At 50.2% G+C, this 14,687-nt stretch overlaps 1 protein-coding gene across 2 annotated transcripts in view; it reads right to left on the bottom strand.

Moving 5' to 3' along the window:
* Nucleotides 1-838: 838 nt before the first annotated feature.
* Nucleotides 839-14,687, bottom strand: part of LOXHD1 (lipoxygenase homology PLAT domains 1) — a 198,858-nt gene continuing 185,009 nt past the window's right edge. For both annotated transcript variants that reach the window (XM_065889869.1, XM_065889870.1), the window contains 4 exons: nt 13,806-13,976; nt 8,648-8,780; nt 7,134-7,292; nt 839-1,319 (listed from right to left, as the gene is read on the bottom strand). In XM_065889869.1, the coding sequence (XP_065745941.1) occupies nt 839-1,319; nt 7,134-7,292; nt 8,648-8,780; nt 13,806-13,976 (944 nt within the window). The remainder of the gene's footprint in view (nt 1,320-7,133; nt 7,293-8,647; nt 8,781-13,805; nt 13,977-14,687) is intronic.

The raw sequence follows: 14,687 nt of genomic DNA, 5'->3' as shown, positions 1-14,687 counted from the left end.
TCCAGTCCCTTCTCAGCTTTCAGTCCACATTGCCCACAGTGAGCCATAGTTCTAAACACCACCGATGCCCTCCTCCCCTCCAAGCCCGGGTGCAGCAGGGACCAGGCAGTTCCAGGCACTGTTCCAGGCACCTTCTTCCCCCTATTCCCTGCACCCTATCACCTGCTCAGGTCTCCGGGTCTCAACTGTGTTATCACCGGCTGGGGCAGCCAGCCGGCACTTGGCAATGCGTCCTTTGTAAAGTGACAGAAAGACTCATGTACCGGTTCACAGGGTCATAAATCCTTCCAGCTAAAATTCTTCCTCCTGATGTTTTTCTCTGTTTGCCCCTGGATTTATTGCAACTGGGAAAAAGGATGCATATCTAAGTGAGCAGATGCCCAGATGAGTCCTTTGCAGGGTGTGGTTGGTGATAATTTAATTAGCCCAGCTTTTCTGGGAAAAAAGTGTTAATTAGTTTTTGCTTAAAATACATCATCTTGATGGCCTCTTCTTCCCCACTTCTATCCCCTGGGTGAAGCCCCAATTTCCCGTCCACACCTGGCAGCAAGCTTCAGCCTGGTCACTGCTATTATTGAAAAAGAAAATGCAAAAAGTTATTTTTGTACAGCAACGGATTATGACACAGGTTGATGGATTCATCTGGATCCAGGAGACCTGAGAGGGTGTAGGACCCCACAAGCCGTTGCCCACAATGGCCTCTGAAGGACCATGGAGCTCTGGTCCCCAGTCCCAGCTCCAGGAGGCTTTTGGGAAAGGACCGCTGAAAGCCAGGGTGGGGGGTAGCGGGTGTGGTTGGGACAAGTTGGTGGGAAGGGGGAGCGAGGGCCTCTAGCCCTCATACGGAAGGGAAGAGGTCTCTCCAGGTGAGCCCATCGCCCCGCTTCTGGTCCATCCACCTGCCGCAGGTGAAGATGGTGGCCACGCCGGTGCTGGTGTTGGTGACCTCCACCTTCTCCACCAGCCAGCCGGAGCTGTAGCCGCTGCTGTCGTGCTCCAGCCGCACCTTGCGCAGCTCGCCCAGCTCCAGCGTCTCCAGGAAGAAGTGGTCGGTGCTGCCCCTCTCGAACAGGTTGCGCATCTTCTGCTTCAGCTCCCGCTTGCCCGTGTCGCCGTTGGCCCCAAAGATGGTCACGAAGACGTTGGCATCGGTGCCCGCCCCTGGCTCATAGCCCGTCGTCACGATGACCTCGTACTTGACCAGCACCAGGCTCTGGACCTTGCTGGCAAAGCTCTCCGTAGTCTTGGTGACCTCAAAAACCTTGAAGTACTTCCTCTTCCTCTTGAGGGGGATGAGGCAGTCGCAGTTGAAGAAGTACCTGGAAGCGGGGGGAGTCGGGGAGGTTAGTGCACACCAGCCAAGGCTCACGCCCTCCCCCAGGACCCTGGGCATCCACAAGTGGTTCCTTCCCCAGGTGACAGGATCTTAAGGCAGGAAATGTCTGCATTAAAATGTGAAGATGGGTCTCGTTTATCTGAGAGTTGACAGTGAGTGACATCTTCATAATTTTAGTTGCTCCTTGATTTTCCTTTTCCTTTTCCCCTCACACTCCACATCCGATCCACCAGCAAGTCCCATTGACCCCATCTTCACAACAGGCCCAGAATCAGCCCACTTGAAAAAGTATGCGCTATCTCACTCTCCGCCCTGCTGCCCCTCTCATCCAGGTCACCACCATCTTTGACCTGGAACGTGTCAGCTTCCTAACTGGTCTGCCTGCTTCTCGCTACTTATCGTGACTCCTCTCCACAGCATCCAAGTGATCCCGTGGAGATGTAAGCCCAAGAATGTCATCCTTCTGCTCAGAACCCTCGACCGGCTTCCCAGAATAAATAAAAATCACCACCTTACAAAGGCCTGCAAGACCTTACATGATCCGACCCTCCTCCCAGCGTTTACCTTTCTGACCTGCTGTCTGCCTTTCTCTAAGCTCACTCCACGCCAACCAGGCTGATCCCCTTGCCCCTTCAAAGGGACCGATGAATGATGTTACCCAGTGTTGTCACCTAGAGGCGCTATGGGATCCAGAACAACAATCTCAGGCAGAGCCAAGTGGAAAAGTAGCTATGAAATGTATGCTCCCAAAACCCTCGCACTTGGCTGAGTTGAACTATGAGTGTGTGTGTGTGTTGCGTGTGCATACACATACACGCATGTGCTCATGGACAACATAGTACAAAGGGGTGCAAAGTACTTCAGTACAAAGTACTGAAGAAGCTACCACAAACAGAAGCAAGTCCAGGGCCAAGAGAAGTGGTCTTGGACCAAAAAGTCCCTTCTTTACACCCTCCCCCCGCCACAATGTTAGCCTCTGGGTAATGACAGTGAGTCCAATAATTACCAAGAAAGAAGTCAGAGGGCACAGTGAGAAAACACTGCATAGGGTGTAAGGGGGCCTGGGGTCTGCCCCAGCCCTGCCACCTACTACCTATGTGACTTTGATTTTCCCATTGGCAGTGCTAGAGGTTTGGACTGAACAACTGCCATGTTTTTTTTCCCATCCAAATCGCTTGGAAATAACAGCTTTGGAAATAAGCAATCCTGGCACTGGCTAATGATTTCAGGAACACAGCCCTGAAAGGGCGCGCCCAGTGGTGCAAAATCAATTTTTAGATGAAAATACATAACAGCAAAAAGAACTTGGTTTTCTGCTTGCTCACTAAATGCCCGGACTTTGCATTTGTGCATCTCATCAACTCCCACAACAACCCTGAGTCATACGTAGACTTCGTCTTCCCATTTCACAGAAAGGAAATGAAGGCTTGGAGAAGAGAAGTCACTGCACAAGTTGACACAGAGCTGGGGCCCGGAGACAGCCTGCCTGGCCACCTGACGAGCCAGCCATTTAAAGACACTTCACAAGAAATCATTACTCTGTCTTGAGATCTCTCTGCCCCCAACTCGTCACTTGATAAATCTAGATTGTTGTTACATACCATACTTTCTAAGAGGGAGATATAATCGCATTCTTTGCTTAAACATTCACTTAAAATGTATTTCTTTATGCAAATGCCCACTAATATACATAATTCTATATAAATGCAAAAATCCTGTGATCATATGGGTGTTCTTCTAAATGCATTCTTTTTCTTTTCCTTTTTGCTTGGCTCTATCTCCTTTTTCTCTTTCCGTACCCCTCCTGCATCTCGCCTTCACCTCAGATAACCCATGTAACAGCTGTAGATGTATCTTGCCAAATTTCCCTCCATTTCACCCAACCCTGCACAGACCCACATAGACACGGACACATTTGGGACGTCAGTGTTCGCTTTACAAAATGGCATCGTATAATGCATTCTTTCCCATATCTTACTTTTCTCACTCAACAATACTTCCTGGGAATTGATCCAAGTCTTCTGGTACATATTTAAATCTTTCTTTTTTTTTAATAAATTTATTTATTTATTTTTGGCTGCGTTGGGTCTTTGTTGCTGCACTCGGGCTTTCTCTGGTTGCAGCGAGTGGGGGCTATGCCTCATCACGGTGCGCGGGCTTCTCACTGCAGTGACTTCTCATGGAGAAGCACAAGCTCTAGGCACGTGGGCTTTGGCAGTTGTGTCTCACGGGCTCCAGAGCGCAGGCTCAGTAGTTGTGGTGCACAGGCTTTGTTGCTCCGCGGCATGTGGGATCTTCCCGGACCAGGGCTCGAACTTGTGTCCCCTGCATTGGCAGGCAGATTCTTTTTTTTTTTTTGCTGTACGTGGGCCTCTCACTGTTGTGGCCTCTCCCGTTGCGGAGCACAGGCTCCGAACACGCAGGCTCAGCGGCCATGGCTCACGGGCCCAGCCGCTCCGCGGCATGTGGGATCTTCCTGGACCGGGGTACGAACCCGTGTCCCCTGCATTGGCAGGCGGACTCTCAACCACTGCGCCACCAGGGAAGCCCGGCAGGCAGATTCTTAACCACTGCACCACCAGGGAAACCTAATTTGTTGTTTTTAATGGCTGAAAAATATTCACTGGTGTAGTTATAAGGAAATGTTTCCTAATAGACGTAATTATAACATCACCAAAATGTGGGACCTCAGGGCTTTGTGGCGTTAAGACTCCAGCTGCAGAAGAACATGCCAGGCTGTTCCCACTGGCAATGGGGGTAGGGTCATGGGCGACAATAAAGGCAAGGCAGAGAATAACAAACAAAAAATTGAACATGTTAAAAAAACCAAGTAGAATATGATCACACTTCTGTGAACAGTGTGTGTGTGTGAGACATTAGAAATATGCCAGAGAGAACAGAGTCACCAAATGCTCAAGATGGCCATCTCTGATGGGTAGGGCTTTAGAGAATTTTTACTTTGTTTTACACACTTTTTTGCCTTATTTGAATTTTAAAATGATTATGTATTATATATGATAATGGGATAAAACGATTCCACTTTGGTTTTTTAAGAAAAGAAACAGGGCTTCCCTGGTGGCGCAGTGGTTGAGAGTCTGCCTGCCGATGCAGGGGACACGGGTTCGTGCCCCGGTCCGGGAAGATCCCACATGCCGCAGAGCGGCTGGGCCCGTGAGCCATGGCCACTGAGGCTGTGTGTCTGGAGCCTGTGCTCTGCAACGGGAGAGGCCACAACAGTGAGAGGCCCGCGTACCCCGCCCCCCTCACAAAAAAAAAGAAACAAAAGCCTCTCTGTGTGTCCTTCCACCAAGGTCCTGAGGATATTAGTGACGAAAAAGAGCTGGTCAGAAACGCTGAAGAAGAGTCAGGACTGGAATTGGTTGGAACATAAAAATTTGAGATTGTTGTGTTTATGAGATTGAGATCAAATTAATTTGTATTTCATGGAAATCCAAATATTATGGTCCAACATGCTGGTTAGAAAGGAACTGTGGATCCACATACAATGCTATTTAAGTGGTCTTTACATGGCAGAATTTAAATGTGTTCTAGAATGGTGATACGAAAATAGCCACGATGATGGAACACCCCTGTACTGTCCCCTCTCTGTATAGAGGTGATATTTTGTTGGGGGGAGGTTCTCATACACCAGGAATCACAGGCTTGAGACCAGCGCGGGTAGGTAGGCTGGAGTATGACTTCTGAGAGCCCTCCAGGCTGGAACCCCTGCCATCCTTCCCCTGCCACCAGACTCTAGAAGGCATCCAGCTCTCTTCCCTGAGAGGTGCTGGGTTATGGCCTGAGGCTACACGGCTGATCCGTGACAACTCTAGCATCTGGGTATCTGCACTCCCTGCACCCACTTCCCTTTGGGAAGATCCCCACCCCATGGACATCCCTCCCTCCCCTTCCAGCCCAAGCACCATGCTGACAAAAGGCCACACTCTTGAGAATGTAGGAAAAGATGCTTCACTGGGAGTGGCAGATTCTTTCCACTGGATGAAAAAATCCTATAACGGCCCCAGGACTGTGAGATGGGAAGTTCTTCACCCTCTTCCTCCTGACACTAGAAGGTGCCGAGTGGTGCTGAGATCTTTGGCTCTCTCTCTCATAGCCAACACTGTGGATTTAAAGCTAACTCAGGTGGTGACTTATTATTGTATTGTATCGTTTTGTTTATTTGGAGCATTTGCAGAGGTGCAGTATCAGGAGCCACGCTCCTTGCCGTAGGGAGACAGTTCAAGTTGCAGAAGGGGCTTTGACCTGGCCCTGGCTCGCTGGGTGAGCTGGAACTCTTCCAGGCCCCTGTATCCCAGCTCTCAAGTCCTCGTCAGTATTGCTCTTACAGAATTTACTGTTGTAAATTTATTGCTCTTTTCTCAAAAAGAGCAATAAATAACATTGCAATAAATAACATTGCAGCCCGAGAGGGAAGCTGCTATGAACTGAGTTCTCTCCTCCCAAATTCATATGTTGAGGCCCCTAACCCCCAAAGTGATGGTATTTGGAGATGGGGGCTTTGGGAGGTAATCAGGTTTTGATGAGGTCCTGAGGGTGGGGACTCATGATGGGATTAGTGCCCTTATAAGAAGAGGAAGAGACGCCAGATCTCCCTCTCTCTTTCTCTGCCATGCGAGTACACAGTGAGCTAGGAAGAGAGGCCTCATAAGAACCCAACCCTGCTGGCACCCTGATTTCTGACTTCCAGACTCCAGAACTGTGAGAAAAGAATGCCTGTTGTTTGAGCCACCCACTCTGTAGATTCAGTTATGGCAGCCTGAGATGGCTAAGACGGAAGTTCAAATGTGAGAACCTTTCCTGCTTAATCCCCAAAGTGGAAGCTTGGTCAGAGGCAGCCAATTCCAGGGAGCCTGCAGGTGGCAGGTCTAATGTGGACAGACATTTCTCTGAGAAGCTGGGCTCCTGAAGGCTGGAGCCTGCAGCTGGGACCCGCCTGGTAAGGCAGGGCTGCTGCTTCTGTCCCATGCGCTTCTTGTGAAAGGCGTTGCCAGGAGCAGGGCCAGGCCGGGAGGGGCACGAGGGGAGCTGGGGTCGGGGGGCGGCAGTTGTTCTGGGGGGATGTCCAGCTGCCTTAGCTGCTCTCTGGGCCTACCCTCCCCAAGGCATGCGCTGCCCTTGGCCTCCCCTTGCTCATCTCCCGGTTCCTTCTTAGTGTCTTTCCTGCCTCCCAGAGCCTCAGGGCTCTTTCTGTCTTCCAACGCGGTTACCAAGTGGTATTAATTAGAAAAACTGATGGCTGTGAACTGTTACCCAGGTAACTAAGACCCTTAATCCTGCAGAAATGCCTGACTTCCCAGAAGGCCTTGGTGGGGGAAATGTAAATCTCCTTATCTGGGGTCCTCAGGGCCCGTGGGCCATGGGATTACTCCAGCTGGTCTCTACTCTGCCCACAGGAATGACAGGCTTTCACTCTGACTGTGGAGCAGCAGGCTTCAAAGCTGTATCTCTTTATCATTATACAGTGATCATGGGGGAAGGGAAGGAAAGACTCAGCCGTCTGGCCCTGTCTGACTGGCTCTTCTTTCCTTCCAAAGAAGCATCACTGGAGCACCCAAGGTCATCCAGTCTAGTCCCCTGCCTCTGGGGTAAGCCTCTGGTTCAGAAAGCTCCAGAACCAGTGTAGCTGCCTCTTCCCTTCCTGCCTCATACGCCTCCTGAGTGAGGTGACCTCACCTCAAAGGGGACACCTCACACCCTGCCATCTGGTCTGGCCACAGGCCCTCCCCGTTGACTGCGTGGCACTTCCTGGGGAAGAGGGCAGAGGCCCAAGACATACACGTTGCCGTACTCCATCTCGGTGATGGTGATGGTCTTGACGTGCCAGACCAGCTCTCTCTTGGGGATGAACCGGTCCTCCCTGGCGAGGTGGCCCACGCAGAGGGAGGCAATGTCTCCCAGATAGACGCTGTCAAACTCAAATATGTCCGTGGTCCCCCTGCAGGATGCAAAGATATGGCCAGTGAGAACTGCCCATGCCCACTAAAGGAAGTAAGCATTTACTGAGTGCCAACTGTATCCTAAGCACTGGCCTGAAGAACAGAGATAGAATAGCAAGCAAGACCTGATGTCAGGTCTCCACTGCTTAAGGGTTCAGTCTAGTTTCGGAACAAGACAATCATAACCATTAAAAAGCCCTTCCGGCTACTTGGTCCCGGAATCAATGATTGGTAATATCGAATGGTGTTGGAGGTGGGTGAGGTCCTGGGCCTTGGACATTGGGTTGAAGAGGGTGATGAGATTCAGAGAGCAGAGGCGGGGGAAGGGAAGAGTCCTCTGATGTCGATCTGACTTGGCAAAGTCAAGGGATGGGAACAGTGGGATTGGAGGTGCAGACATTTCTGGGGGGAGTGCTGACTTGGCTGGGTTCATTGAGGGAAACGGCAGTGGAAAAGAAGGGGGAGGGGCAGTCTGCAGGTGTGGGGTCAGCTCCAACCATCCCCACTCCGAGGGGTTTGAATAGAAGGTACAGTGGGGTTATGGCAGGGGGAGATTTTATGTAGGCAATTCTGGACAGAGCGGGGAGATGAAGGGGGCTTCTGAGCAGTTCAGAGGTGGCTCAGACGTGCAGGAGGCGGTGAGAGTCTCCGGCGTGTGGCAGGCAGCCGGGAGTGCTGAGCAGAGGCACCTGTTACACGAGACCCAATTTTGATTTTCCCATAAAGCATCTTAGAGGCTCTCCCCTCCCTCCCTCCTAAAAGTCTACGCTGTCTTATATGATCCTTCTGCATTCTTATGGGTGAATGTCTCCCTTTTCAACTAGACTGTGAGCTCCTCATCTGCACGGACACAGGATAATATCTGTGTGATTCCCGGTCCTGCCGCAGAGTGGGCTTGCTTTAATTAATTTATTAACTGATTTTTGTTGTAGTTTTCTATTAACTTTTTAAAAATTGGCATACATTTGACATATACTATTGTGTAAATTTAAGGCGTACAACATGTCACTTGGAAACATTTATATATTGTACTATGATTGCCATTGTAGCCATAATTAGCACTTCTATCATATTACAAAATTATCCCTTCTTTCTAGTAGTTGGAATAATATAGATTCTAGTTTCTTAGAGGGGGCTCTCTTTAAATGACAGTCCCCTCTCTTCCCTCTTCTAAATCTCCTTGTTTCATCCGTTGGAGCTCGAATGGGGTTGGCACACAGTAGGCACTCAATAAATTCTTGCTGGTTAAGCCCATTTGTATATTTATGGCCCCCACTAAAAGGGTTGGTTCTTGGGGTCCCTCTCTTACGCGCCCCACCCATCCGCATTCCCCTGTGGGCACCCCTCTTCCTACTTCCTAAACGCCCGCTGTCTAGAAGAATTTTCCACGAGAAACTCTTTGGATCGGTTCTTCCTGCCCTCCAGGATGAGCCAGACGTTCTCCCTGGTTTCGCCTCCGTTGCCGGTTTCTATGATGATCTCATAGGCTGTGGTGGAAAAGGTGGGAGAGAGTCAGTAGAGGGGAAGCAGCACCCACCATCAGAGCAGGAGCAAACTGGCCACTCCTTGCAGGTCCTACATCTGGTCTTAGATCACAGCCTTAAGGGGGCTGGGGTGGGGCGCAGGTTAAAATTGCTACAACTGAGGCACTATAAATAGAACCTGCCTCAATTTGGGGTCTAGAGTGGTGTCCTCATTTTATTTATAGTAGCAATCTCTTTTCCTGGCAAGCATGGGAGCCACTGGGAGTGAAGGGCCAAACGCCTCTGCCTCCAGGATCCATGAGGTTGGGATGAGTTTTCAGAGAGACGCTGGGGCCCGGTTCTCAGGGATGGAAGAGTCTGTGAGATGCAAAGTGGAGACGGTGTGCAAAGAGAAGGGAGGAGAGGTGGGGCCCAGCTACAGAAAGGGGAGGGGGAAGATCCAGTTGCCTCAAACTTTCTGTAGCAAGCAGTCTCATTCCCTGTCTTGTCACAGCTCTCACTCTGGTGTCATGCTCAGCTCCACGACCTCCCTCCCCCGCAGTTCCCACAAGCATGTCAGCATTTGCCAAGTGTCAGGACTGGGCTAGACTCTGGGCAACACTAGAACTCATCTCTAGCCCCAGACAGAAACACCGACTGCACCACAGGACGGAATAACCTTAAACGAAGGGCCAAAATAGCATGGGAGGGAGGGTGAAGCAGGCTCCCATTACCTCTCAAACCTCACCTTCCAGTACTTTCTCCCTTGCTCGCTCCGCTCAGCCTCCGTGCCATTCCAGAACAGGAGGCACACTCTGGTCTCAGAGCTCTGCCTTGAGCATGTCCCCTTTCTCTCCCCACCCCCACCCATGTTGGCTTGACTCACTCCCTCCCCTCCTTCCTCCCTACTCAGATGTCACCTTCTCACAGAGTCTGCCAGACCACCTGAACCACACTTCCTGCCTGATTTTCCCAGCGCCTGCCCTACTGAGCTCTATTATCTTCTCTTATCACCTAGTACCTTCTAACATGCTAAGGAGTTTACTGATTATTTTACCGTTTATTGTATTCCCCCCTCCCACTTGAATGTAAGCTCCATGAGAGCAGGGGTCTTCATTTTGCTCACTTATAGATCCCAAGAGCCCAGAACAGTGCCTGGCACATAGGCACTCAATAAATATTTGTTGAGTGAGCAATGAATGATTGGGCTAATCGCAGTAAGCTTCATGAAGAAGATGGCGTATGAGCTTGGTCTTGAAAAAGAGCCATGATTATGATCAGCGGAAAACCGAAGGATGCTCTAGGAGGAGGGAGCAGCGTAAGCAAAGATACTGAGGGGCATGAGAGGGGCTTGAAATCCACATGATCCAGCCCCACTCCCCAGGGACCAGGCTGGGATGGAGCTGGCACACGGGAGGACACAATATTTGTCTGGAGGTTTCCCTGTGCATACAGCTCTTGCTGCAGTAGGTGAATCATTGAGGATTTGGGATTCTGGATCCAAAGGGATAGTTTGATCTCTGTGCTTTTATCTCAGACATGTGATAAAGACAATTAGAAGGGATGGCTGTGCCTACAGCTCCATGTAACGTCAATCCTGGCCTCTCAGCAAACTGTTGCCTTTGTGACTCCTCTCAAGTCACAGGTAGAATGAATCAGGGCAAAAATGCCCACGATAGGGGAAGAGATCCACACAAGCCCTGGAAGAAGAGCGGGGCTCTGCAGGCCCAACCGTTCACAGCCCAGGGACGTGAAATGGCTGAGCCACTGCCCATGGCTCGAAGCCATTGCAGGGAGGGGGTGGTCCCACTGCCATTCTGCTTTCCCAGCAGCTGGTAAAGTATTTCTGCAAACCAGACACCTGTGAATTCAAAGTGGATCCTGGGCAGTGTAGAGGAAATGGCTTGTCAGAGCCCAGGAGAGGAGGCAGGGAGCGCTAGGAACCTACTTGCTCTCTACGATCAACTCAAGTGGAACACTCGAGAAGCAGCGCATGTGGACCATAAGCAATCCTCTCCTCATGGCCCCGGGGAGAAGGTAGAGAAGGAAGGTGTGTAAGTGAGGACATTTACACAGATTAGAAACAAATGCGGCCAGCTTCATCAATAGTCTCTCAATCAGCATATGTTCACCTTGGAAAGTCATTTCATCAATGGCTTGATAAAAATGTGGAAGGCATGACTCTCAGTTTTGTTTATAGGTTGCTGGGAGGAAAAGACAGAGGAGGACCAGGGACCTGAAAGAGTGGGGCCGGTAGGAGCCCAGCCTAGGAGGGGTCCATATGAGGCTCACCCTGGGGCCAACACCCATACAGGACCAGCCCGGCTGGAGAAAGTGGCTCAGCAGCCACCGTGCGCGTCACTCACATGAAGGGGCCACCAGCAAAGCAGTGAATGTGGTGAATGTGGTGCAGGTGGCAGGAGAGGAGAGAGGAGATCTGGCCACCCTTGACATCTTGCCTGGGCTCTGGGCGTGGCACCCTCAGAGGGAGATGAACCAGCAACCCAGGATGCACCGAGAGGATCCAACATCCCATCAGGTGAGCAACTCCTGAACAGACAGGTGTTTGCCTTGAGGCCAGGACTGCAGGGGCACCTGATTCCATGGAGTAGCACCAGAGGACGCCTGGGCATCTGGTGGGCGTCAGGACCTTACTGCTCCACATCACCTTCCCCAACTCATGTTGTCAGGACCCTTCTCTGGCGAGCTCCTACCATGTGGTTTGCATGGGGCTGAGAGTCCCGGGCCTGGAGAGCCTTAGACATGTCACTTCACCTTTCTGGTTTTTGATTTTCCTTACCTATGATATAGAGGGGTGAATTTGCCCCCTATCTAGCTCATAGGGTAGGAGTGGGGTGGCGAGGACCCGGTGAGAGCAAGGGACGTGTGGAATGCTTTCACACATGTGAAGCTCTGTTCAAGTATGAGAGCATATTTATTCTCACAAGTCAAGCGCCCAGAGGTGCCCCTGGGGACACAGACACAGAATGTAAGTGCCATGAGGGCAGGGTCTCTGCCTTATTCATTAGTGTGTCCCCAGAACCCACACTTAGTGGCACTTAGTAGGTTTTCATTAGTGTGTCCCCAGAACCCACACTTAGTGGCACTTAGTAGGTTTTCAATAAGTATTTGCCAAGTGGTTAAATAAAATTAGCTGAGGGTTGAAATGATTGGCTGGAACTGCGTCCCTGGCTCTCCCCAGGATAAGCCTCCATCTTAGGACACGGGTGTCACTGTCTCTCCCCCTGTGGGCAGCCTAGAAGGCGCCACTCTGCCCTCTGCAGGCTCCTAGTAAAGACGGACTGATCCAGGCCATCTCCTGGGCTCCGTGTCCCTGCCCTCCCATCTCTAGCCCACACACATCCTTCTGGAAATAATGCAAGTGATGCTTCCCCTCTGCCCATCTCCCTGCCAACCCAAATCCCGTAGGTCTTAGCAGCTGTTTGGCAGGAAATCTGGGAAGGAAACTCAGTGGTTATTCTCCCAGCCTGACGAATCTCTTCTCCCCTGAACACCAATGGCCCAAGGAGCCTCTGTTGCTTGTGTTGGCATTTGTATATTAGCCTCTCCCTCTAATGAGATTGTGAGGCTCTAAGGAAAACGACCGACTGCATCTTCTTCCATTTGCTGAGCACTAACGACTTGTATACCTACTAAGCCCCAAAGCCTAGAGAGCTGCAGAGGGCTACAAACGTGAGTGATTTTGTCCTTGACCTTTGGGAGCTTACACCTGTGTAGGGAGAACTGCACATGGACAAAGGTCCATACAGATAAACTAGGAATCACAAAGCAGTGTGCATCACACTTAGCATCTAAAATAAAACTGGGCCCCCAGTAACTTCCTAGTAAGTGCAATTACAGAAGCTGAGAGTTCACCCTCTGAATCAGGGCGGGAATCCCCATGCAGTAAAGCTGATAGATGAGTAGTTGGCCCTTGTTTGAATGCTACCAGGGACATCAGTGTTCACTGCCTCTCGAAGTAGCTAAGTCCATCACTGGGTAGTTTTGATGGCATGGTGGAGAAGGCTGAGTGGCTTTCCACCAAGGATCCACGCTTCCCTTGCCACGTGGTGTACAGTGCTCGCCAGGGAGTGACTGTCCAGCCAGGTATGGCATTACCCAGATGCCTTTACATCTCGGTGGAGCTGCATGACTAACAGAATGTGAGTTAATATGCTAAGGTAGGGGAGTGTGCCTTCTCCATGCTCTCTTTTCCCTCTGCAAGACATGTGGGAGTCACGTGTTGAAAATGGCAGACAGATGAGAAGAGTCCCTGAATCACAGTGTGGAAGGCCTCTTGCCAAACACTCGCACTGGATGGTTTATTATGTGAGTGAGAAACAAATTTTGTTGTATTTAGCCATTGAGATTTGGGGGTTTATGTCTTCATGCAGGTAGTGTTACCTTAATAACTAAGGTTGGAAGATCCTTTCTTCACATCAGGCTCTGCTATTGATAAGCCTTTGTCAAATCTGTTGGATGCAGATACTAGCATCTGTATTAAAGAAACACTTCCCCGGTCCTGGATGGCCATCCACCTTAGGGACCAATTACTCTTTCCCTTTAAACATCCCCTGAGGAAGGAACCAAAGAGAAAGTGGTTGGTGGAGAAGCTGGCTGCCCTGCACATTCTGTTTCCAGGAAGGCTTGATTTGGTGGCTGTTGTCACAGACATCAGTTGGAGAGAGTCCATGACAGAAAAATAAACCAGAGGGAGCGTCACATCAAACTGCCAGCCCAGCCCTCAGGGCAGAGTAAGCTTATCCCCCGTGGGTTTTCCTCTACCTGATTAGTCCCTGTGATTTGGGGCCATGAGCTGGTACCAGTATCTTGGCTGTTCCAGGTCCACGAAATAATATTTAGGGTGCTTACTTATGCATCTCTCCAATGTTATTTCCTTCATTGGGCATCTGATTCCCCTGCAGCTGTAAGAGTTCCTTCTTTAGGTTTTCCAACATTGTTCCCACCTCCCTCCTGAGCTAACTCTCGTTTAACTGAAGATTCAGCCCAGGCTGAATCTAAGCAGCGCCCACCGGTCTCCACACGTACTCGTCTCCTCCAGCTCATCGTGGATCTCATTGTTGGCACAGGGAAAGTCACGGACTGTCTGCCTGTCGCCCTCATTCTTGGAGAGCCAGCAGTCACATTGGAAACGGAAGGTCTCATCGCGGGAATTGTCCTTCACATCGACATAGCTCAGGTGCCAGCCAGGAAATATCCCTGTAGGAAAGAGACATGGGGACTGGGAGCTGAACGTGTTCTCCCTCCCCTATCAGACTTCCATTCCCCCTGCCCACTGGCTGTGTGGCCCTGGACAAGTTCTCTCTCCTCCTGGGCCTTTGTCTCCTTGTTGATGAAATGAAGGGTTGGGTTAGATTATCTCTGAGACACTTCTAGCCCAGAGGCTATAATTCTCTTTGCAAAATCCTTAACTTGGGTTCATGAACTCTTAGAGGGTCGTGTATGTCCTTTAATATGTATATGTCCATAGTATTCCACAAGGCAACCCTACAAGGAAGGCATGTATATATTCTAGTCTCACATCTTGCCTTCTCGTGCCACTTGGGGCCGTGGGGGCAGTCCCATTGTTCCCACAAAAAAGCCATTCTCTAGGATCAGACACTGCTCAAAGCAACAACTCTAGAACTTGCCATTGGTCTCAAGGGTTATAAACACAAAGAGACATACAAAGGTGGACACACACTTCCAGTCGCCCAGTCTGCAGGGAGTAGATATTAAGGCTCATGGACAGAGCATACATACTGGCAGTCCTAGTATAGCTTCATTCCCAGTGTAAAAAGTACTTCATATGTTTTAAAACATAGATCTTTACTATGTTTTAGTCCTAAGAGCAAGTCCTAAACAGCAAGTCCTAAAACAAGTTAAATTTTAAAATAGTTCTGTCGAGTTAAAAAGTGGTGAGTTATTTTA

This window comes from Phocoena phocoena, chromosome 13 (genome assembly GCF_963924675.1).
Source record: "Phocoena phocoena chromosome 13, mPhoPho1.1, whole genome shotgun sequence".
Taxonomy (NCBI): Eukaryota; Metazoa; Chordata; class Mammalia; order Artiodactyla; family Phocoenidae; genus Phocoena; species Phocoena phocoena.
Note: the sequence above shows the minus strand (reverse complement) of the source record. Positions and strands in the feature narration are given on the sequence as shown.